Source organism: Triturus cristatus, chromosome 10 (assembly GCF_964204655.1).
Source record: "Triturus cristatus chromosome 10, aTriCri1.1, whole genome shotgun sequence".
Classification (NCBI taxonomy): domain Eukaryota; kingdom Metazoa; phylum Chordata; class Amphibia; order Caudata; family Salamandridae; genus Triturus; species Triturus cristatus.
In genome coordinates, this window is record NC_140593.1 from 834,580,103 (window position 1) to 834,605,254 (window position 25,152).

The 25,152-nt window shown below is 46.6% G+C and overlaps 1 protein-coding gene across 1 annotated transcript in view; it reads right to left on the bottom strand.

Annotated features, from left to right (window-relative positions):
- The window catches only part of TRAP1 (TNF receptor associated protein 1), a 204,799-nt gene extending 197,312 nt beyond the window's left edge, over positions 1 to 7,487 (bottom strand). The window contains exon 1 of the mRNA XM_085628450.1: positions 7,303 to 7,487. Within this exon, the coding sequence (XP_085484576.1) occupies positions 7,303 to 7,402 (100 nt within the window). The 5' untranslated portion in view covers positions 7,403 to 7,487. The remainder of the gene's footprint in view (positions 1 to 7,302) is intronic.
- Between the last annotated feature and the right edge of the window lie 17,665 nt (positions 7,488 to 25,152).

Here is a 25,152-nt window from a genome sequence, read left to right on the forward strand (position 1 = left end):
GCCACCCCAGTTCAGACATGGCCATATGCAAATCAGTCTGACACTGTGCCTCATGGGAACAGTCCAGCCCGAACTGCCAAGCCATGCCTTCCCTGGACCGGAAACAAGCTTCCTAGGACCGGTTTCTGGCATTTCAGCCGTCTTCAGCCAGGCTTGCTTGAATCCAGTGGCAAAGTGAGCAAGGGACTCACGTCTGAGCATACCCTGCCAACTTATGGCGAACGAAGCGGTACAAAAGGGGGTGGTGATGGACGGAGCATCAGAACCAATCAAACACTCACACCCAGTCAACAGATCTGGGTTTAATCCATCACCGTTCTTTAGCCCACTCTGCCACCCCAGTTCAGACATGGCCATATGCAAATCAGTCTGACCCTGTGCCTCATGGGAACAGTCCAGCCCGAACTGCCAAGCCATGCCTTCCCTGGACCGGAAACAAGCTTCCTAGGACCGGTTTCTGGCATTTCAGCCGTCTTCAGCCAGGCTTGCTTGAATCCAGTGGCAAAGTGAGCAAGGGACTCACGTCTGAGCATACCCTGCCAACTTATGGCGAACAAAGCGGTACAAAAGGGGGTGGTGATGGACGGAGCATCAGAACCAACCAGAATAGCTCAGTCACTCTCCATAAAAAATGGGTTCTCCAAGCTGATCTTTCTCACCCTGCATGCAGCTCTCAATAGGACGACCTGCAATACCTTTTGCAGGCACCTTGGCTGGTGTTGGAATGTCTTTTGTCTCCAAAGATGCATTTAAAACATTCCTTAGTAATCGGCAGTCTCAAAATACCCTCTCTGTTCCATATTCTGTTTTACGACACAAATGTTACACTTCTTGGATCCCTCAGGGATGTGAATTTCCTTCACATGGGCAATATAAAAAACCTTTTCAAAGCTACTAGGGGATAATTATCCAATATATCCAGAGGCTATGCACTCAGAAAGAACCTTCGAAAGCACTTTTGTGATCAAGTAAAGCGGCATTTGTTTTTACTGTACTGCCCGTGTTGGATTATTTGGCAGTCTCTTAGACAGTTTTATATAGAATGCCAGGAAAGCAATGAATTAAAGTATGTCGAGATGCTTTATATACTAGCTATGATTCCTGCAAACCTCTCAACAGCTATGGTGTTGCTAACTGGACTGCTCTCTACCCTAACCATACCTCCATCCAGTCTGATCCTATTAAGCAAACACTCATTGTCCATTATTTGATTTTTTAGATTCCAAGTTGAAATTAACTATCTGGAAATGTCAAGGCTTACTACTCAACTGCATTTGCACTGTTTCAACTTTATGACTGTTCTCCCGCATTTCCTTAGAAATCTGGGCCTAGAAGTGTTTTGCTGTGTGTGTTCTACCAAGGAAGATAAATCATTTGGTAACATTTATAGAGGCCCCTTTGAAGCTGCAGAGACTATCTAAAGGTATTAAGGAGAAATGGATTCAGTTTACTTATCTACATATTTCTTAAGTATTCATGTTGATTTAGACCTCAATTGTTATCCTGCAGTACTAATGTCAACAAAAAAAGGTTACTAGAAAATATATTTTCCCCTCTTTTTCCTGCTCCATCTCATAATAAGAATTGTAGAAATTATCAAGAGGTGAAACAACGTATGGCACTAAACATTTCCACCAGCTAAAGGCTACCAGAATGAGGATATGGAAATGACAAATAGTAGCAATCTAATAAGAAGTCATCCTCAAAAGTAATAGCACCTCTGGGAATCCAAAAACGGCTGATGGTTATACAATTACCATTGCAACCGCTTGCCTTATTCATCAGCTCTTTTTAAGTAGCAGGCCTCTAGTGTTCCTGGAAAGAAACAAGAGACCTTAAAAATTAGTGCTGCATTTCCTTTTCAGGTGTCGTCATCTTCACTTGAAATTTGCTGACCCCAAATACTAGAGATGTATCCATGCTTCTCATGTTCAGGAAACATCTAAAAACGAACCTTTTCCATTACTACCTGGTCTATTATGTATCCCCCTGCTTCCGTAATTTACTGCACATGATAGATTGTACACTCAGTTCCCAGATGAAGATATATTGCAGCCTAAATGTTGTGCCTGTCTAATCAGAGTAGGTTTCATTCAATGTTTACTTCTGTACAATGCAATGTAATGTAATTTAAAGTTCCAACGGTACTGGGGAAAGCACTCTAATACTATCTGAGTATGCTATATAAAACTGTTAAATACACAAATAAAGGCATCCCAAATATGTAGGTCACAACACTAAGGTTACTCAACTATGATTTTTTTTTACAGAGACAATAATTTGTTACTTTTTCGACCTTAAACTCTCAAAAGCATCATTTGGTAAAAGGTGTTACATTTGTTTAAAATAATTATAATAAATTCCCACACCTTAAAATACCTATTTGATTAATACAATATTATTTGAATAAGTAACTTGCTGAATAAATCGCCACGCCTTTGCTTGCAAATAACATGCTGGTGGACCAAATGGTAACCAAGTCATTTTCCAAATTCAGCATCACTTGCACCTTGCAGAACTTCAAGGTTTGTCCATGATATCAAACAACCACTCAACAGACTATCCCACTCTCAACTCCTACTACCTTGTCTTCAACATGAAGATTCACAGTTAACGCACTGCCCCTTACTAAGGTGTCATACTGGTGCAGCAAAGCACATTCCCGCGATGCAGTACTAATGCATTGCTACCAGGGAACATCAATAATCTTGGTGACATATACATCCCAATTTCAACTGTAACTTCATCCCTCCCGGACCTGTTAATCTCCATGAAATCACCATGCTCCTGTGAGCAAAACCGTAGCTATACTTTTCAGTCCATCACAGTGACAACTCTATACTTGATTACAAATAGAAAGAGAACCAGTGGGACTTTACAAAACCACTGTTGTGAACAGATACACACTGAACGTTCCTTTCTTTTCTAATGCCTGTTGCATCAGAGCTATGTGCAATACTGAATAATTGAACAGTACGGGTTCCCTGGTGTTCCATTTACAGGAAGGATTCCATTTGATATGTCGTTATTCCTAAACTATTTGATAAAAAAAATATAAGTGACTACATCACTGTCATTTCTGTAGAGATATCAGCACTAACCGTGTATCCTATCTCCAAGGCCCTGTCTAGAAGTGAAACGAAAATGTATGCCTTAGTGGTAATAAGCTTCATGTATTCTTAGAGGGAGCTTTGTTTGAAACTCCTTTATTTGTGACAAGAATCCTGTTGGCAGTGTGGTTCTTCAGAAAGGATCTTTTGCACTCTAGCCTATGTATCTAGGGGAATAAGTCCACACTTTCACTAAACAGGTTCAGTTCTGCTTCATCCTGCCAGGATTATCAGAGGGAAAGGGTAGGAGCATCTCTATCACAAACGTTTATAACACACCGTTCTTGTGTTAACGTTTCCTTCCATCAGATTTTATGGGAAAATGAACTCATGTTAATTTTAATTCTATTGACACGTGGATGGTGGTGTGTGCATGCTGGTGTTCTCATGCAACTATAGTGATATTGTGATATTGCAACACATTCGACTAATGTTGTTTCTTTCTACAGTTTTGCATGCAATATCAAAAAGTTTCTACATTATTCCTAAAAACCCCTGCAGGAAAACTGACCGACTTACAAATTCTGATTGACTTCCCTTCCTTTCCATCCTACGCATGCCTCCTCTCTCTGAGCACAACCTACTCTAAATTAAATGCATGTTTGCCTTAATCTCTATTATTGTATCTCTTCAAATTGCCCACACCTTATTTCGAAGGTCATACTCACTCCTTAACCTGTCATACCCCTGGCAACCTAACAATACCAAATCTCCTGTAGCTCTTCTATTAATACCACCAACCAATTCATGAATACCCTCTCTCCCCCGAAATATCACACCCAACTCCTATTAATTTAATCCACCACGTAGAACCTGGAGTAAATGCACTGGATGATATTATTAACAGCACAAGACTAATCTCAGTAACCCAAAATAATACTAATCGTGGGATTTGGAGCAACGTGCTGACCAGCGTAAAGTGCTACAACGCCTCATCTGGGGTAATAAGTGCAACTGCAATACAAAACATAACCCACACTAATAACATAACACTCAGCGGTCAGGGAGTCGATTGTAGTTCATACAGGCTACCTCGTAAGCTCCTTTTACTGCTTGACACTCTTACACTCACATAAGACAAAACTTTGAAGGGTCATCATGTCTGTCAACCAGTTCTGCACTAGTCTGCTACAAATAAACCACCCATCACCAACTGATTAGGCACGGAGTAACGGAAAATATATGTTATATGCTGCTGGTCAATGGAGGATTTTAATCTATCCACCACTGCAGGTCCCAACAAGCATTATACATCGACCGCTTCTTGATAGCTCACAATGACAACCAGCTATGAGGTGATATTAATAAAGTCCATCGCACAAGATCTCACCACCATTTCTCCCTTTAACCTATGTCTAACCAGGATAATAAATTTCTAACACAATATCTCAAAATTAAAAACCTAGTGTAGCTATCAGCTAAGTGGATTATGAACATATGAAATACCATAAAGAGATCTGTAGAGCTCAAAGCTGCCAGCTTACAGAAAACCACAAATAGAGCACCTCTCTCTCACACTTCTAAATCTATCACAAGCACTGAGGACCATAACAATAGAACTGCTCCTCTGTGGTCATCCCACCTGAAATGAAAACACTTGCCACAAAAGATCAAAACAAAGACAACACACTTCCAACTTCGCACCCTACACTGTAGCATGCTACCCCCATGTACGAAGGCGATTCAGCTCCCCGTGTAGTGGTGGTATCTGCTATATAAATGTTGTAATACAATACATTACAAATTACCGATTTTACACCCAGTTTAATGACAAAGATTTATTGTATGCTCCTGTGAGCAAAGCCTTAGTTATAGATTTCTTTCCATCATTGGGACAACTCCATGCGTAATTCAAAACGGAAAGAGAGCCAATGGGACTATACAAAACAGCTGTCAACAGACAAACTTAACACTGCTTTCTCTCCCAATGTATTTTGCATCAGCGCTATATGCAACACTGAATAACTGAACAGTGCGTTTTTCTTGGTGTTCCATTTATAGGAAGATTTTCACTTGGTTTGTCGTTCTTCCTAAACTGTTTTGATGCAAAAAATATAACGAACTATATCGTTGTCATATCAGTAGACATCAGCACTCACCATCTATTCCATTTAGTCTCTGTTGACTTGCTATGATAATAGCTGCCTTAATCATGAAACGCCTTTATTTGAGGCTTACAGTCCCTTTGGCAGTGTAGTTCCTTAGAGAGAATATTTTGCACTCCAACCAGCAGGTGCATATCGAGTAAGGAGAATACGTCCAAACATGCCTAGGAGGCAACGCAGGAACGTTGCTGCACTGCCTCTATTTCTTAGATTTTGAATTCTGAACATTAACACCCTAGACTAGAGAAGTGTTCTTACTTTCTCCCTTGGGCAACACTGTCTCTCTCTGGTATGTCCCATTTCCAATGGAACAAAAGCAGTGCTTTAAATGGGCCGGTACTCACCGGTACTGAGTACCGGCACTTCTGAATTTTCTGGCCCTCAGTACCGGCACTTCTCATTCGCCAGGGAGAGTACCGGTACCCTAGTAGATGGCACTGCAGGCTCCGGTTATTTATCTCCTCTAGCACAGGGCAGATGCCGCTCTGCTTCTCAGGAGCTTGTAAGAGCGCCAAGCCTCATGCTGAGTCCCTGCTGGAGATTCCAGCAGCGCCCATGTGAATGGCCTGAGCCTGCAGAGGGCTTACCGTGCGTCATGCTGTGACTAACAGTGCAGGGTCTAGACAGACCCTTCACTGTCGATCATGTGCCCGAGGACTATTCTGCTGAAAGTGCTTTAGCCTCACCCCGCCCCTCTCCATCAGGTGTGTAAATAGGTTGGGACGGGCAGTCAGTCAGGATATTGATTGCACTGGCCATTCTAAAGCAGTGACAGCCCAACAAAATCCTCTGCCTTCGCCAAAGCCGGTTTTCTTTTCATCTTTTTGTTCAGGACAGGAGCTGCTTCTCTTTGTGGACGGAAGGAGTAGGGATGAATGTAAAGACGTGAGGTGTTTGAGTTTTGAAATCATGAATCGTCTCAGAAATTGTATTTTAACACACATTTCTGTAAAGTCAAATCTGGTGCATTTCTTAACTTTAATTTTCCAGACGGCAAATTTAGGGGATGAGTGCAGCATGGAGGGGTGAACAGGAGACAAGTACGGAAAAACCAGGGAGAAAATGTAAGACTTGTGGAGAGTAAGCAAAAGAGGAGCAGAACTAGTGAGAAGTTTATAGGCTGGGTGAAGATTAGAGGCAAGTGGAGATAAAAGGGAGAGAATCAGGACACTCAGTAGATTTTAGAGGGAATGTGGAGAGATAGAGCGTGTGTGTGCACGCTTGAGAGCATATAGTATTGTGCCACATAACAGCATGGCATTAAGAAGCAGCAAATATTACAGAATGATAAACTGTTAACATATCATCCTTTTTGGGTTTCATTTTGTGTAATGAGTTAACCTGTTTTGGTTACATAAACACATTTCTCATGTGTTTTTCATAGTTGCTGCAACTGATATAGAAGTCATTATGTATCGTCATATGTTGCCCTAAGCCCCGCCCCTAGCCCCACCCACTCACCACGCCTCTAGCTCATATTAATGAGTACCTGCACTTATTTTTTCCCCATTTAAAGCACTGAACAAAAGGTCTGTTCTTGAACAACCACTCCACTCTCATTCATGATATGTGGCATCCTATCATTACGCTGCCACTCTTTCCCACAACAACACTACTTTTCTCGTAGTTGTCACTTTCCACGTATTCAACCCACAACGTGGTGGGATTCACGATCTTTTCAAGGGCAACTATTTTGACTTCTTCAAACAAGCTACACCGACGTCAATAGAATCATCTTCACCTGTATCAGCTCTCTAGATGATTCAGTCTTCATTCCTTTTGACGTGATCCCCATCTTAAATATGTGACGTCACTCTCATCCATATGTCAACAGGTTGACCTGGCTATGCGTACTAAAGTTCTAGATTAATCTATCCTTTACTACCCTGTTATAATCAGCCCCTTTACTGTGCAAAACTCTAGACCTCCGTGAGCGGTTACTCTTCAACATCTACAAATTGGAACAACGCTAGTCCCCTATCTTACAGAAACCACTTAAGCCTGCCAAGATACACATCGGTGGCTCGCTCAGCTGTTCTCCCTCTCGCACCGGCTGAGGGTGCACTCCAAAAGCTCCTCTTCCTCACCTGGCGTTGCTCCTCTAGCTCCCGATAGCAGCCTTTGACCAGCGGGTCGAAGCCATCGGGCCCCCCGAAGAACCACCAGCGCTCGCAGCATCCCAGCCATCGGTGTCAGATGAAAAGAGAACGTGACCTCTCAGTACCGCTGCAGCATGCGAGTGTCGCACAGTTCAAGCAGCGCACATAAGTGACGAATGTACGAACGGGAATGGAACTCGTAGCGGCCATGTTGGGAGAGGAATCGTTTCATACCAGCTAAACTGAAATGCAGAAAGAAACATATAGTTACAAAGAAAGAGATCGGTATAGTTCACAATTGCTCCAGCACTGTTTGAACACATAAGAGTGACATTCTCCTGTCAAATGTGTGACACTCGAGTGAGACTTTCTAGCGTGTGAATCAATTAACCAATATCTGAGTGAATCTGTGAATTTTCTTTCACAATATCCACACATGTCACAGTTCTTAACATTAGCATATGTCTAAAACTAACTTTCTTATCTTATCTTATCTTAGGTGCAATTTGTAAAGCGCGCTGTCGCCGAGGCTTCCTGGCGCTGAAAGACAGAGTAGATGAGGGGAAGCAAGAGTAGCGGAATTCTAGGGGAGAAGAGGGAAAAGGTAAGTCTTAAGAAGTTTTCTGAAGTTCATGAGAGAAGAGGAGGATTTGATGGAGAGAGGGAGGGGGTTCCAAAGTCCAGGGGCTAGGTAAGAGAACCGGCGACCGCCGAGTTTCTTGGTTCTAATTTTGGGGGTGGCTAGCAGGTGGCGATGGGCAGATCGGAGATCACGCTGTGGACAATAAGGGCGGATAAGAGATTTAACAAACACAGGGCCGGAACAGTGAAGGGTTTTGAAAGTGAGACATGCCACCTTAAAAGCTGCCCTTTGGTCTATTGGGAGCCAATGAAGACTGTGAAGTAGGGGTTTTGCTGACTGCCATCTGGGGGTATTAAAAATTAAGCGGGCCGCTTGGTTCTGGACAACTTGGAGACGATGTGTCAGGGATGATGGGAGGCCGTGGTAGATAGAGTTAGAAAAGTCCAGACGGGAGAGCACAAGTGAGATGACAACTTGGGTAAGTGCAGCGGGGGGAAGTAAGTGACGCACTTTGCGAATCTTCCGAAGCTGGTACATGCAGGAAGATATTACCGAGCCCACCTGAGCTCTGAGAGAAAGTTCAGCGTCAATGATCACTCCCAGTCTCTTTACTGCTTTCACCGGGATTGGGGGGGAGCCTAGCTCCTGGGGCCAGAACTGCGGGCCCCAGTAAGTGTGACTGAGTCCCGGAAGGAGGAGCTCAGTTTTCCCGGGGTTAAGTTTCAATTGATTCTGGTTCATCCAACATTGGATGTGGATCATGACTGCATGAAACGTATTGATAGCATGGGGTGAATTCAGCGGAAGAATGATCTGTAGGTCGTCAGCGTAATTATAGACGACGATGTCCCATTTCTGAAGGGATTGAATCAGAGGCCGGAGATATAGATTAAATAACAGCGGCGATAAAGAGGAGCCCTGGGGGACTCCGCAAAACGTGGGGGTTTTAATGGCAGTGTAGGGCCCCAGGCGGACCGCCTGTGTTCTTCCAGTAAGGAAGGACTTGACCCAACTGAGAGCGGTGCCCTGGATGCCAGCCTGCTCGACACGGTGGAGAAGGATGTTATGGTCCACCGTGTCGAACGCGGCTGATAGGTCCAGGAGGACGAGGGCTTGGGGGGACCCAACGTCCGCGTTGTTCCTGATTGTGTCCAGAGCTGCTAGGATGACATGCTCAGTAGAGTGGGCCGGTCTGAAGCCAGCTTGATTAGGCTCGAGACGATTGGATGATTCAATAAAATTTGACAGGCACCGGGTGACGTGGGCCTTCATCAATTTTGAAAAGTACGGAAGGAGGGAGATGGGGCGGTAATTCGAGGGCTCCGCAGGGTCGGCGCCAGGTTTTTTGAGGAGGGGCACTAAAATGGCCTCCTTGAAAGAAGTCGGAACAATGCCGCTGTTGAGTGCCCCGTTGAGTAAAGGTAGGATGCAGTCAGGCAGGTTCAGACATATGCTCCGTAGGACAGATGGCGGGCAGCAATCATTCGGGGAGCCAGATTTTACCCGGATTGCCAGTTCCGCTAGAGAAGTGGGGTCTAGAGCCGGGAAAAGAGAGAAAATCGAGGAATTGTTAGTGTAGGAAACTGGTGAAGGTGACTGGGGAGAGGGAGGGATAGATTTTTTGATTTTCGTGATTTTGTCTAAAAAGAAGGAGTTGAGGGTGTCACAGGCCTCTTGAGTGGGGGTCTGGGCTGGGAGGGTTCTGTCATCTATAGTGAGTTCATCCATAACTCTGAACACCTCCTTGGATTTGTCGGCTGCCGACGAGATCCTGTAGGAGAAGTGTTCCATTTTGGCTAGGCTAATGGCAGCTTTGTATTCTTTACGCGCAGCCAGGTAGAACTGTCGGGCTGGATCGGAGTAGTCGCGTCTCCAGGTGCGTTCTAACTGACGTGTCTTTAGTTTCAGAAGCTTGAGATCACCAGAGAACCACCTGTGGGAGCTGTGGTGCCTGGTACTAGGAAATTTGACCAAGCGAGCAAAGAGGTTGCTGGCAGATTCTAGCCAGGAAGCAAGATCATGTTCTATGCCGACGATGTCATTAGAGGGGAGGAGGGCTGGGCGGGTGTCGGCCAAGGCCGTGAGAAAGCCCTGAGAGTCGTAAGTACTCCATTTCCGTGAGAAGCTGCCAGCCATCAGAGGAGGAAGGATCTGACCGGCGACAGTGATGGTAATGTCGACTAAATTGTGATCGGACCAAACACAGGGGGAAACAACTGGTGGAGATAAAGCCAGATTACAGGTCCAGATCTGGTCCAAGATGTGGCCCTTATTGTGGGTGGGATAAGTGATCTGTTGGGTAAGATTCAAACTATTAAGAGTCTCAAAGAGCTCTGTGGCATGGGGGCCGGCATTGGTGTCGTTGAACCAATAGTTTAGGTCGCCGAAAAGGGCGAAACTAGAGTGCAGCGTTAGAAGATTAGACAGCTGTTCACTCAAGGTGGTGGGAAAGGATGGCATAGGATAGGGAGGGCGGTATAGAAGCAAGAGGGTAAGAGTGCCGGTATCAGTTTGCACACTGATAAGTAAATTATCCACCTTAGGGAGGGGGAGAGAATAAGAGGAGACAGAATTCAGGCGTTTGGATATGATGGCTGCCACCCCACCCCCGGGCCGGTCGCCGTGACGGTCGGCGTGAAGGATGTAGTAATCAGGGGGGAGGGCAGCCAAGATATCTGGGAGGGACTCTGATGTTAGCCAGGTTTCCGTGAGCAGGAGCATGTCCGGATTGATGTTAGATAGCAGGATAAAAATGTCCTCAGAGTGTTTAACCAGAGAGCGAGTGTTTAGATATAACACCCTGAGAGTCATAACATTCCTGGTCGGCATAGCTGATGGGGTGATACCGCTTAGATGGTGTCGGTCAGGGTGCATAAGGCCGGCAGTGCGTATACGGCGAATAGCCGTTGGAGGTGGGGAGGTGGCAAAATGTTGCAAGTCTCTGAGGGATTGAGAGGAATACGAGAAGTGATGGTCGGCGTGGCGTGCCCTAGGGCCCGACCTGGCGCGGACGGGCGCAGACCGGCTTGCCTTAGGCGCGCCTTCGGTGAGCTGACGGCGCGCCCGCTGCGCTCGTCCGCTGCGCGACCGAAAAATGCACATTATTTATAGGGCGTAGGAGGGTGGCGTCGGTGGGCGTGGCCTCACAAAGGGGCGTGGCCTCCGTCCTCGCCGAGATGGCGGCGGGAAAAGTTTGTGGATGATGAGGGCTGCAGCAGCGCTAATTCAGCTGCGCAGGATCAGCAAGGTGCCAGAGAGGTAAGTGCACACAAAATAAGTGACAGTAAATAAAGCAGAAGATTTCTTAAAACGAATAAAACGCTCTCGGCTTTCCGCCTCAAGAGCACAATCTGTCTAGGCTGGTGGCGCTAGTAGTCAGCGCTTTTAAGGGTGGCGTCGGTGGGCGTGGCCTCACAAAGGGGCGTGGTCTCCGTCCTCGCCGAGATGGCGGCGGGAAAAGTTTGTGGATGGTGAGGGCTGCAGCAGCGCTAATTCAGCTGCGCGGGATCAGCAAGGTGCCAGAGAGGTAAGTGCACACAAAATAAGTGACAGTAAATAAAACAGAAGATTTCTTAAAACGAATAAAACGCTCTCGGCTTTCTGCCTCAAGAGCACAATCTGTCTAGGCTGGTGGCGCTAGTAGTCAGCGCTTTTAAGGGTGGCGTCGGTGGGCGTGGCCTCACAAAGGGGCGTGGCCTCCGTCCTCGCCGAGATGGCGGCGGGAAAAGTTTGTGGATGGTGAGGGCTGCAGCAGCGCTAATTCAGCTTCGCAGGATCAGCAAGGTGCCAGAGAGGTAAGTGCACACAAAATAAGTGACAGTAAATAAAACAGAAGATTTCTTAAAACGAATAAAACGCTCTCGGCTTTCCGCTTCAAGAGCACAATCTGTCTAGGCTGGTGGCGCTAGTAGTCAGCGCTTTTAAGGGTGGCGTCGGTGGGTGTGGCCTCACAAAGGGGCGTGGCCTCCGTCCTCGCCGAGATGGCGGCGGGAATAGTTTGTGGATGGTGAGGGCTGCAGCAGCGCTAATTCAGCTGCGCAGGATCAGCAAGGTGCCAGAGAGGTAAGTGCACACAAAATAAGTGACAGTAAATAAAACAGAAGATTTCTTAAAACGAATAAAACGCTCTCGGCTTTCCGCCTCAAGAGCACAATCTGTCTAGGCTGGTGGCGCTTCCCCCACTTTGGGGAAGAGGGGAGCAGCACGGGCCACTGACACCAGGTTTGTGTGAAAAAGGCTGCTTTATTGAGACAGGTGCACATTACAACACAACCTAGGCCTTTGCCTCACAAAACTAAAACCTCACTATACAGTTAACTCACCTATCTTAAGCTACCCGCTCCCCTAAACTTCGCCCCCCACATGAACTTGATCCAGTAACATTGTACCTGCTCTATATCTGTTTGACTGTAACTGTGCCCTTTAAAATCCCCCCGCCCTGTACTACAACTATGAACCCCTACTCAAGTAGACTTACATAACCTTGAACTTCCTGTGACCTTCAGGCATGAACTAAACTAGCTGTTTCCTTTGAGCCTGAGTTGGCGCTGTCAAAAAGAATAAACTTCATTAAACAATGGCAACTTCTCTGCCAACCACCCTAGACACCTGCTCAAAGCGACAACTCTAAACAGACACAGAAAAACCCTTGCACACCTGTTCCAACCAAGCACGCCCCCAAGAACCATCAATCTCGCCCCCGCCCCCACAGACACCGGACACATGGGACGGGAGGGTGGGGAAATTTTGATTCCTAAGTGGCAGCTACTGTGTTGCCAATAAAATGGTGGCTGGCCACACAAAATGTCAGGTTTTATAACCATTGGGCTACCTTTGTAGCGTCCAAAACCAGCCCAAACCCTCAATGGGCTATATCTGTAGCCAAAAAACAGCCCAAACCCTCCCCCCCAGCAGTCCCCGACTGCTCCGCTTCCCCAAAATCCCCCGGGGTGGGGGGCAGACTTCCCCGTGGTCAGCTGCCCCCCAAATCCCCATATTGACTTTGCTAATGCTTATTAGCAGTACGAGCTCAATTAGTAATAATAACTATTTTATTGTGATTAATTAGGACTGAAATCGTTTAAATTCGGAGTATGTTAGACTATGAATTCAACATTGCTAGCTCTGTGGAAATGGTAGTGGTCTTTGCAGTGTCTCAGTCACTTCTTCGCCCCTCTATCTCCTGCAGTCTCACACTATGTTAGCTACGTACTCCCTTTTTCTCATGACATTATTCTGAAATTAAGTCTGCATATCTCACACGCCATCTTCTTGCTATTCACCACTGTCATTTCACTTTGTCTTTCTGCGTTACTTCCTTCTCTTACCCCTTCAACATGCTCTCTTACACGTATTCTCCCCTCTCTCTCCTGAGCTGCGAATACAACAGTATTTCATTGTACCTCCTGCACATAAAGTGGTAATTACAATTGGCACATTTGTGGCAGTCTGTATGTATGCTCTGCAGAGAGGCCAAGGATTGGATAAGAATTTAGTCAACGCAACTTTATGACCTACCAAATGCATTGTGAGAACATTTCCCTGACTTCAACGTCAACTCAAGAACTTTCAGTTGTGCTCCATAATGCACCCTCACTCATAACCTGAACTTACCCAGACACCTAGAGGAGACTCAGTTTACAGTATAAATAAATAATACAAGAGGCACATGTTGCATGAAAAACAAACTACAGAAACAGCATCCGGAAGAGCATACTCTTAGGGAATGCAAGATAGAGATTGTATCATTGACATGGATGACCTTATGGTAAGGGTTTACCATCATTCTGTGCGGTCTGTAGAGAGGTCAATGGTTACACAAGCGTGCGGTCTGAACACTTTATGAACCACCAACAGGCACTATGAGAAGCTCTTACTGCCTTAATCCTCAACTCCAGAGCTCTCAGTCATGCTAAATCATGCACTCCCATCCATAGTCTAAATTTACCAAGTTACGTAGAGGCATTTCAGTTCACTATTATGCACTATACAAGAATAACATGTTGCCTGGAAATAAACTGCAGAAACGCATCTGGTAAAAATATACACATATGGAATTCAAGATGAAGAAAAACTGTAAGCAGGACTATATTGCTCTAATGGATTATCTGATTTGTGTATTGACAAATCTACCTGTGGGCTGAGGCCATTGCACTGCTGGTTAGCAGCCCCAGGTGCAGCCTGGATCCACCGACTACTGCTGCTGTGTGAGTGAGCTGACAGATTTAGAGACTCAAACTGGCAGTCTGGGCACAGCTCAAACCACTTCTAATTTCTAGGCCTTGTGGTGCTGACTGCTTGGGTGACCACCAGTCCCAGGAGCAGCATTCACCTTCACAGCTTGTGCTAAAGAGCTGATGCTGCTCAGAGCTGTTTGTCTCTACAGTTGAACATCCTCATTCCTCACACCTCATCTCAATTTCTCATCAGTCATCCCTATTTCTCATCCATCATCCCAACTTCTCTTTGATCATCCTACTTCTTATCCCTCATCCCTGCTTCTCATCACTCATTCCTACTTCTCATCCATATTTCTCATCCATCACCCCTACTTCTCCTCCATCAGCCCTATTTCTCCTTCCATGTTCTTATCTCTGCATCGCATCCATCATCCTTACTTCTCACCCATCATCCTTACTTCTCATCCCTACTTCGCATCCAACAACCCTTCTTCTTATCCCTCATGCGTGCTTTTCATACCTACTTTTCATCCATCATTCCTATTTCTCATCCCTACTTATAATCATGATCACTGCTTCTCATTCATCGTCCCTACCTCCCGTCCATCGTCCATATTTCTATTCCATTATCCCTCCTTCTCTGCCATAATTCCTGCTTCCCACACATCGGCCTTACTTCTCATTCATCACCCTTACTTCTCATCCCTACTCCTCATCCACCAGCTCTACTTCTCATTCATCATTCCTACTTCTCATACCTACTTCTCATCCATCATCCCTACTTCTCATACCTCATCCCTACTTCTCATCCAAATTCAGTACTTCTCGCCCATCATTCCTACTGCTCGACCATCATCCCCACTTCTCACCCCTACTTCTCATCCATCATCCCTACTTCTCATCCATCATCCTTACTTCTTTTCCCTACTTCTAATCCATCATCTGTACTTATCATCCCCTTTTCTCATCAATCATCCTTACTTCTCATCCATCATCCCTACTTCTTATCCATCATTTCTACTTCTCACCCTCTTCCTTATTTCTCATCCCTTATCCCTACTTCTTATCCCTACTTCTCATGGTATGTTATGTTAATGATTTCTTATAGAGGGCATGTTCACCAAAAAGGTTTCTTGGTGCTATAGTAGTAAGAAACTGCTGCTTATTAATGTATTCATAGGCTTGTTTGAACAACCAGGTTTTTAACTTTTTCCTAAAACTCTTGTAGTTCACGGAAGATCTTATTTCATGAGGGAAGGTTTCCAAGTTTGGGAAGCAATCACGGAAAACCTGGCTCCCCCCAATCTCTTTCTTTTGCTTCTGGGAACAACCAGTAGATAGAGGTGTGCTGATCGGAGCTGGCAGTTAGAGATATAAGGCTGAATTCCAGAACAAAAGAAAGCTGGACTTTTACTGTGAAGAGATTTAAAAATAAGGCACCCTGTTTTGAAAAAAGACCTCATCTACCGGAAGCCAGTGACGTTTTTTCTTCAGGGGATTAGTATGGCAGTAGCTTGGCTGCTGAAATATCAGTCTAGGTGTTTGATTTTGTATGATCTGCAGTCTGTGCAAAAGACAAGAGGGAAGTCCTAGGTATAGAGCGTTGGCAAAACCAATACGGGATATAACCATGGCGATTATAATTTGGACGATCGCCTTGAAGGTGAAATACTGCCTTATTTTCTTTATTTTCCGAAGCTGCTGAAAACAGGCTGAGGTCACTGCACCTATCTGAAGCTTCATTGATAAATCCTCTACAGGGAGGATGACCAGACTTTTCACCACCTTTTTTGGGAGAGGGGGAGCACCCATCTCCGAAGGTCAAAAAGTGGGGTTTCAGAGTGAAGATTTGTTTTTATCACCACTGTCTCAGTTTTATCAGAGTTCAATTTCAGTTGATTGTTGTCCATCCAATCCCATATAAAAAGCATAGTGCTTGGAAAGAAGGTTTTAGATTCTAGTGTGTTATCCATTGTGAAGATCAGCTGCATATCGTCAGCATAGTTGTAGATCTTCACATTCTCATCCACCATCCTACTTCTTATCCCTACTCCTCATCCATCATCACTGCTTTTTATTTCTCTGTCATATCAGCACACTTTCAGTGTGGCGAAAACCCCTTTGCATTGATTGATTGGCAACAGCCAATCAGAGCTGAGAGAGAGTTCACTGGGTGAGAAGAAGGGATGATGGAAGAGAAGTAGGGATGATGGATGAGAAGTAGGGGTTATGGACAAGAGGTAGGGATGAGAAGAAGGGATGATGGAAGAGAAGTAGAGCTGATGGATGAGAAGTAGGGATGAGAGGTAGGGCTGATAGATGAGAGGAAGGGATGATGGATGAGAAGCAGGGATAAGGGATGATGGAAGAGAAGTAGGGATAGTGGATAAGAAGTAGGGATGATGGATGAGAAGTAGGGATGAGAAGCAGGGATGAGGGATGAGAATTAGGGTTGTTGGAAGAGAAGTAGGGATGATGGATGAAAAGTAGGGATGAAAAGTGAGAAATGAGGATGTCTTAAAATGGGTGCTGTACTAGAGAGATACTGTGATCATTGTTTTAAGGACAACCCAGAACTAATAGATTGTAGCAAAATGGGCCAAGAGGAGGTTTCCATGGCACCCACAGTTTCCTCTTCTCTGGGCATTAAGCAAATACTGAATTCAAACCACATAGAAAGCTAAGTGTCTTGGGCAATAATCAGAAGAGATGCATTACAAATAATTTTAGTGCGGCAATGCAGGGAACACACCTTAAAATGTGTTAAAATAACCCCTGATGCGTGATACTTGCAGTGCTTAATTTGAGCCAGTGGTTTCTGGTGTTCGGCACTGGCACTTAATTGTCAACACCAGCACTTATGACAGTCTGGCATATGGTGGCGCTGTCTGCTTAATTTAGAGATAAACACAATAACAGTTGTTTATTAATTCAATATACATTAAACATTACTAATACCTGCTGCAAAAGCCATTCTTATATCCTTGAGGGCCTGGAACAGTCTATATTGTCACACTGGGAGAAGTGTGATGGCTACTAGTTGTGTTGATACTGTCATTGGCAGCGATGGCAGGGACTGTAGGTGGCGCACACTGTAGTGGCCTCCTGATGAGAGCCCTGGCACTTATCTTTTTACAGATTAGGCACTGGATACTTGGCAGGGCTGTTACACCTTCCTATTTCAACATGCAGCATTGCTTTGTCATAACCCAGATCTCTTCAGTTTTCCAAGCCCATGCTTGAGTGTCCCATCCACATACTTGCCAACATTTCGGAAGAAGAAAGAGGAAGCTTTTGAAGAAAAATGGAGGTCTTTATATTCCCAATTGACTTCTTTTGAAGTGAATGCTATTTCAGACCTGAGTTAGGAAAAATTAAGCTAATTTTGGTTTTAAAATTTTGAGTGTCTTGCCTGAATTTGGTGTGTTGCCATGTATACATTCAGGCTTTTTAAGGTCTCAACTCAGGCAACCCATCAGAGCTCTTTTTTCCCAAATGTAATTTTTTTTTTAATGTTGTTCCTATCCCGCAATGCTTGCCCCTGTTGCTCCACAAAAAAACTGACAAAGTTAAATAGCTTTCACACATGTGATGGCTATTTGGCTTCGCTGTCCTTTTTAGCCAGATTGTACAGCAAAGCAAAGTAAAAAATAAAAATAAAATAAAGTAACCACTATGATCCGTCCAGCGATGGCTGCAATATAGCTATTTATTTACTTTCTGACATGCTGCACATGGCTAAAAAAAATGACAAAGCCAATAGGTCTTTCATAGACAAGACCTATTGTCTTTGCCAATGTTTGTTTTTATTTGCATTATGGCACTTGTAGTCCTCTTCAGTCCTATAGGAAATCAAGACTACAAACTACAAAAAGCAAAATACAAACAGGCCTGGCTGAGCTACTCACGCATGCCATGCACTTGGGAATCCTGAGAGTTCTGCCAGTGCCTAAGTGGGATGAAAAAGGTGTGGAAAGGGAGGCTCTAATAGGGGGATGGCTAAAAAAAGCTTAACTACTCAACTTCAGAGCTCTCAATTGTAAACCATCACAAACACCCACACAGAACCTGACTCAGACACCTGGAGGAAACTCATTTCAAAGTATGCACTATACAAAATCATATGTTGCATGAAACAAAGCTACAGGCTACAAAGCTACAGGAACACACCATTTTGAAAAACGGAAATATGCCTCAGGAATGCACGATGAAGGAAAACATGTGAAATGCAAGCAAGGATTGCATCACAGATGTGGAGTTTCTCTAGGGTTTTCTTTCATAGCCATTGTTGAGAAATTTATCAGTTGTTTGATAATAAAGTTGAGAACTATACGCCTCCTTTCAAACTTGGGGGGACATTGCAATGCTGGTTGGATCAGTTTCTGCTATCCTTTAGGAGACGGTCAGACCACTGCAGTCTCAGAATCGGATTACGATACATGCATCTTGTAGTCCGACCGACCGCTGACAGACTGCCGACTCTGCGAGCCTTTCTCTGACTCGGCGGTCGGAGAAAAAACAGCAGCCATAGGGCAGTGCAAGGATCTCCGAACGCCAGCCAGATTACGATGTGAGTTTCCTACGACCCAACAGCGGCCTTCCGACCGACTGTCTCAAGTCATCAGAAATTAAAGTTTTGGAGTGCATACTCACCCAATTCTGCTTCTTCCCAGCGATCTCTGCCGTGGATCCCTTTCTCCAGGTCTCCCCTACACCTGAGCAGCTGTACGGCCCTCTGGAGCCGAAATCCATGTAAGTTCTTCTGCGGTATGTATCCCCATTGACTGGACTGTGCACATTCACCCACATTCCAGCAATGGGGTACATGGAGCAAAAGGCATAATCCCACATATGCCATGCGTGTGTGTACAATTCACATGTTTTCTGTGATTTTGTACGCACTTGCAACAACATATTTGGGAATATTTGCACAGGGGTAGATGAGACTGTTGTGGAAGCAGTGGTTGCATCGTAATACGGCGGGGGGAACTTTCGCAGCCTTGCCAGTCTGAATTGGATTGCGGCCACAGCAGCCGGACGGTTTGTCTGACTAGCATCGTAATGACCACTTGGTTTTTAATTTCTGTTGAATCGGGGATCCGGCAGGACCCACCCCACTTAAAGCCATGAGCTCTGAACACCCTTGTGTTTGTATATTTAGAGAAAAATGCTCCATTTGGTCATCGTTAAAGATGCCACACAAAAACCTGGCAGCACATTTCCCTCATCACCTGCCTTGATTTCACACTCTGGTGCATTGTCTTGGAATAAAGCCCTTTGTCAATTCTCAAAATCTATGTTTACAGTAACATTGGGCCTATTCACAACTGCATTTTGTAGTATGTAAAGAGTTTTACTCATGTACTATAAAAAGCTATTCACAAACCTACATACAGAGACCTCTTCAGCTCTCCTATGTTCTGTGTGGTGATATTTGCGCACATAGACATATGTTTTTGTAGTAAATGTGGAAGGGACTAGGGAGAGTTGGTTAAAAATGGGGTAAACTTCCTACTAAATTAGAGGGGGTAAGAAGCAGTTTACAGATGGGAAAGGAGGGTGTGAGAGCTCCGATGAATCCGGAACCCGGAACTCAGGCGAGGGGGACGGCGACTCCCCTCCGGAAGCTCGGAGCGGTCTAGTGGCCCAAGCACTTCAGACACACCTCCATGCGTCACCAGCACCACGGACATGGGATTGGTGCGACGACCACAAGAAGGCGGAGAGAGGGGCAGTCCAGGATAGAAAAGAGGCTGGGAATGAAGGAACCCCTGTCTGCCGACCGGAAGAGACTGCAAGCGAGACGGAGAACGACGAGAGTGGAGAAGCGAACGAGCCCGGAAGGAAACGAGAGCCAGCCAAGAGACCAGAACGAGAGGAGCCCAGCGGTGAGGAGCCCAGCGGTGAGGAGCCCAGCGGTAACCCAGAGGAGAAGAAGGCAGCAGATCCGAAGACCGGCGGGTCCGGGAGTGCAGAGTCGACCGAGGACGCTCAAGGTCCCAGCGCCGCGGCCCAGTTCCTGGGTCGTGGCTCAAGGCAAATGACCGCTCGGGGTTCACTGTGGTGGTGGGCTGGGCAGAGCTGCATGGGGCTGTGAAACGGGGCACAAGAGGGTTGGAGGTGAAGTCTGTGTCGCCACTGACCTTTCATTGACCTAACAGCACCCCATCACATCTCGACCAGTTCCCTTTTAGTCACGTTAAAACGCACGTAAAAACCCACAGTCCCTGGTGACAGTGGCACCCACAACGACTAGCGTATGAGCAAACCAGTAACCCCGTGTATTTATTATTTTACATGTCGCTGAGGCCCGGAGTCCTCCACGAGCAGCGAGAAAGAGAACAGCCGACGGACTCCGCAAGGGAAGAAGACTCTGGCCCACACGGGACAATTACCTCCTGGTGTTCTACCCCTTTCCCCCATTTACGAACCACATGTGTACTGTGACCGAGCACCTGAGAAAGGCAAAGCAATTAAAGAAAAAGAAGCAGCACCTCCTAAAAACAGCACTTGTTTCTGTCGTTTTTCTGACCAGCCCCCCCTTTTTCTCCAAGTAAGTCACCAGGGCCCGGCCGAACGGACCACCGGGTTGTTACAAGTGGTGTCAGAAGTGGGATCTCCTTTGTTTTACAATAGTGAAACAAACCGTGTCGCCTCATGACACAACCCGTGCCCATGGAGAACGTCGTGTCCCAGTTGGCCGAGGGCCAAAGACACCTACAACTGGTGTTGGAACAACAGATCCAAGCCGCCCGAGTGGAGCGGGAATCCCTACAAGGTGCTCTGAAGGACCAGGCCACCCTCATCGCCACTAACCAACAGGTCCAGGATACAGCCATTTTACGGCTTACTGATGCGATCGTCAACACCCAGGTCCGTCCAAACGTCCCAGGGACGGTGCTTCAAAAATATCAAACAGGAGAAGACCCTGATTATTTTTTTTGAATTTCGAGAGAGTGGCTACCACAGCGGCCTGGCCTCAGGAACGATGGGGCCAGTACATAGCTCCCCTGCTCTCCGGAGAACTACAGGCCGCATACCAATCCGCCAATCCCAACGGTACAACCCCCTATGCGGATGTAAAGAAAGCCATACTCGAACGGATGGGTTGTGATCAGGAACACCATCGAAATAAATTCCGGAGAGAGAAATGGTCCGTAGGAGAAAACCCCCGAGCGTTGTATTTCCGGATACGGGACTTGGGACATAGGTGGTTAACTCCACACACTTCAACCCCGGACGAGGTGGTAGAGAAAATCTACCTGGAACAATTCTTAGATGCATTACCACCGAGCACCAGGTCCTGGATCAAGCAACACCCAATGCTCACCTCCACATCGGCGGTGGATCTCGCATGTGCTTTCCATAGGGCCCCTGACTTTAAATCCAGCACAGCCCGCTACCAGAGCCCTCCCAATGCCCTACGCCCACAGTTGCCTACGTTCCAGAAGGGTACCAGTCGCTCAGACAGCAGGCCTCCTTCAAGCCCCCTGTTTGTTCCCCGACCACCCCATACAGTAGGACCCGGTGGTCAAGGTCCACAATGTTACAACTGTGCAGAATGGGGGCATATCGCTAGGCAATATCCCCACCCGAACCCATGGAGGTGGGTTATAGCCGCGGTAGGGTGTTGGTAGCCAACACCGACCCCATCAAATATAAAAAGGAGATTTTTATTAACGTGAAAAAGAAGCAAGCATTACTCGACACAGGGTGTCATGTGACAGTAGTGGATAGCTCTTTAGTGTTTAAACCCCAAATACAAGCAACCGAACAAGTCAGGGTGACATGCGTCCATGGGGACACTAAAACATATCCAGTGGCAAAAGTTCTTCTAGATGTTGACAACGACCCACATGTACGGAATGTCGGTATCATTCCCTCCTTACCTGAGGCGGTTATAATAGGGACAGACCATCTTAAGTTCCACCAATACATGGAGGGCCTAAAGACACAAACACAGGCATGGTTACAGGAAGCCCCGTACAGAGAGGAAGAGTTGGAAGCGCCCCAAAACAGGGACAAGAAAAGCAAAAGGGAGAAAAGGGAGGGGAAGAGGGAATACACCCGGGCCTCGTTATCACGTCACGCTTTCCCTCTCTCCCTCACAGATGCCAGCCCATCACAGCCAAGCAGTTTCCGAACGGCCCAAAGAGAAGATAGCGCACTCAAGTACGCTTGGGCCCAAGCACAAGACACAACGCCCGGACAGGTAGGACCTCACTTTTTCGTAAAACGTGGACTGTTGTATCGAGGGGTGAAGGAGGGCTCCCTGACTAAGACACAATTACTCGTCCCAAATCCATACCGTGAGCACGTCCTTTTACTCGCACACAACAAGATGGGAGGGGGTCACTGTGGTAGAGAAAAAACCTTGAAATACCTTCTGGAGCGCTTCTTCTGGCCTGGTGTGTACAGGGATGTAGCTAGACACTGCGCCGCCTGTGTTCGATGTCAATATACTTGCCCCGAAGCCCCTGCAAAAGCCCCATTGCATCCCTTACCCATCATTGATGTCCCTTTTAAGAGAGTGGGCATGGACCTAGTAGGCCCCTTGACTCCATCAGCCCGGGGACACCGCTATATTCTGGTTATAGTAGACTATGCCAGCAGGTACCCTGAGGCATTTCCCTTATCCACCATGACCACCCAGGCGGTTGCCCAAGCCATGATCGCTTTATTTTCCCGGGTGGGGTTCCCTTCCGAAATCCTCACCGACCAAGGCACCCCATTCATGTCCCGTTTGATGTCCCAAATCTGTCATATCCTGGGGATCAAGAGACTACGCACATCGGTGTACCACCCCCAAACCGATGGCCTTGTGGAGAGCTATAACAAAACCATCAAACACCTCCTCCGCAAGGTCATTTCTGAAATAGGGAGGGATTGGGACCGCCAGTTACCTCTCGTTCTCTCTGCCTTACGGTCCCATGAACAGACGTCCACGGGGTATTCACCCTTTGAAATACTCCTTCGGGCGGAAACCCAGGACCCTTCTTGACATGACAGCCGAACAGTGGGAGGAGGAGGATGAGGAGGGAAAACCGTTGTTGAAATACGCCACAGACCTTAGGGCATCCCTGTTTCACATATGGGGCATCATACATGACAATCTGAAGCGGGCACAGGAAACACAAAAGAAACACTATGACATGCGAAGCGGACTGCGAGAGTTTCAACCTGGGGACAGGGTGCTATTGCTGCTTCCCTCTACAGAGGATAAGCTCCTGATGAAATGGCAGGGTCCTTATGAGATAGACCACAAAGTATCTCCTGTGACATACAGCGTAAAACTACCACATCGCGCCAGCGGTAGGCAAATATATCACGTTAATCTGCTAAAGAAATGGGAAGAAACAACACCCACCCAACCAGCCTATCTGGTCTGCTCAGACAAGCAGGTAGAAATAGCACTCCCCACCAAACCAGACCATGTGCCCGATCCGGTGCCACAGGGGGAGATCTTGTCGCCCCCTCAAAAGAACCAGTTAGAGAGCCTAATCAACTGCTATCCTGGCCTATTTTCCTCAAAACCCGGGTTAACCTCTATCGTCCAACATGAGATAGTCTCCTTGGAGAAACAAATAGTGAGACAAAAACCATATCGCATGCCGGCAGCCCGTAGAGAAGCGGTAGAAAAGGAAGTAGTGGACATGTTAAACGCGGGAATTATCGAACCCTCCCTGAGTGACTGGTGTTCACCGATTGTCATTGTACCGAAACCAGACGGAAGTCTCTGTTTCTGTATAGACTTCCGACAAGTGAACGCCCTCACGAAGTTCGATACCTATCCTATGCCTAGGATCGATGAACTAATAGAGCGACTCGGAAAGGCCTGATACATGTCCACATTAGACCTTACAAAAGGTTATTGGCAAATCCCTTTGTCCCCTCAGTCGCGAGAAAAAACCGCCTTTGCCACCCCCTCCGGTCTGTATCAGTTCAAGGTCCTACCCTTTGGCCTGCATGGGGCACCTGCCACATTCCAAAGACTGAAAGACACTATCCTAAAACCCTACACGGCCTATGCAGCAGCCTACCTAGACGACATCGTTATTTACAGTCAGACATGGGAGGACCACCTATATCATCTAGGGGAGGTTTTTTCGGCTATTCAGGCCGCTGGTCTTACGATTAACCCTAAGAAATCACTGTTGGGTACCAAGGAGATCCAGTATTTGGGGTACACCATCACAGACGGATGTATAAAGCCCCAGATAAACAAAGTAGAAGCTGTTAAAAACATTCCCAAACCAGCCACGAAAAAGGACGTCCGCTCCTTCTTGGGTTTTATCGGGTATTACCGCAGGTTCATTCCTTCATTTTCCTCCCTAGCCAGTCCCCTGACTGCTCTACTAACAAAAGCACACCCCACCCGTATACAGGACTGGACTCAAGAACAAGAGCACAGCTTTCAAGCCCTCAAAAACGCCATCTGTACAGCCCCTGTCCTTAGCTGCCCGGACTTCACGATGCCTTTTGTCCTACAAACAGACGCTTCGGGACTTGGCCTCGGGCCGTGTTATGCCAGCCTGACCACAAAGGCGACTTACGGCCACTCCTGTATATAAGCCGTAAGTTGTTTCCCCGGGAGACCCGGTATTCAACCATCGAGATAGAATGCCTTGCTATCAAGTGGGCTGTGGAGGCGCTACAATATTACTTGTTGGGAAGACAGTTCACCATTTTAACTGACCGTGCCCCTCTCACCTGGTTGTCCCGTAACAAGAACACCAATGCACGCATCCTTCGATGGTTTCTTGCATTACAACCTTTTTCTTTCCAGACGATCCATGTGCCAGGGTCCCAGAACATCGGTCCGGACTATCTCTCCCGCCACCCGTCATCCGAATGGCCCCTACGTCCATTCCTAAGGGAGGGGATGTGTGAGAGCTCCGATGAATCCGGAACCCGGAACTCAGGCGAGGGGGACGGCGACTCCCCTCCGGAAGCTCGGAGCGGTCTAGTGGCCCAAGCACTTCAGACACACCTCCATGCGTCACCAGCACCACGGACATGGGATTGGTGCGACGACCACAAGAAGGCGGAGAGAGGGGCAGTCCAGGATAGAAAAGA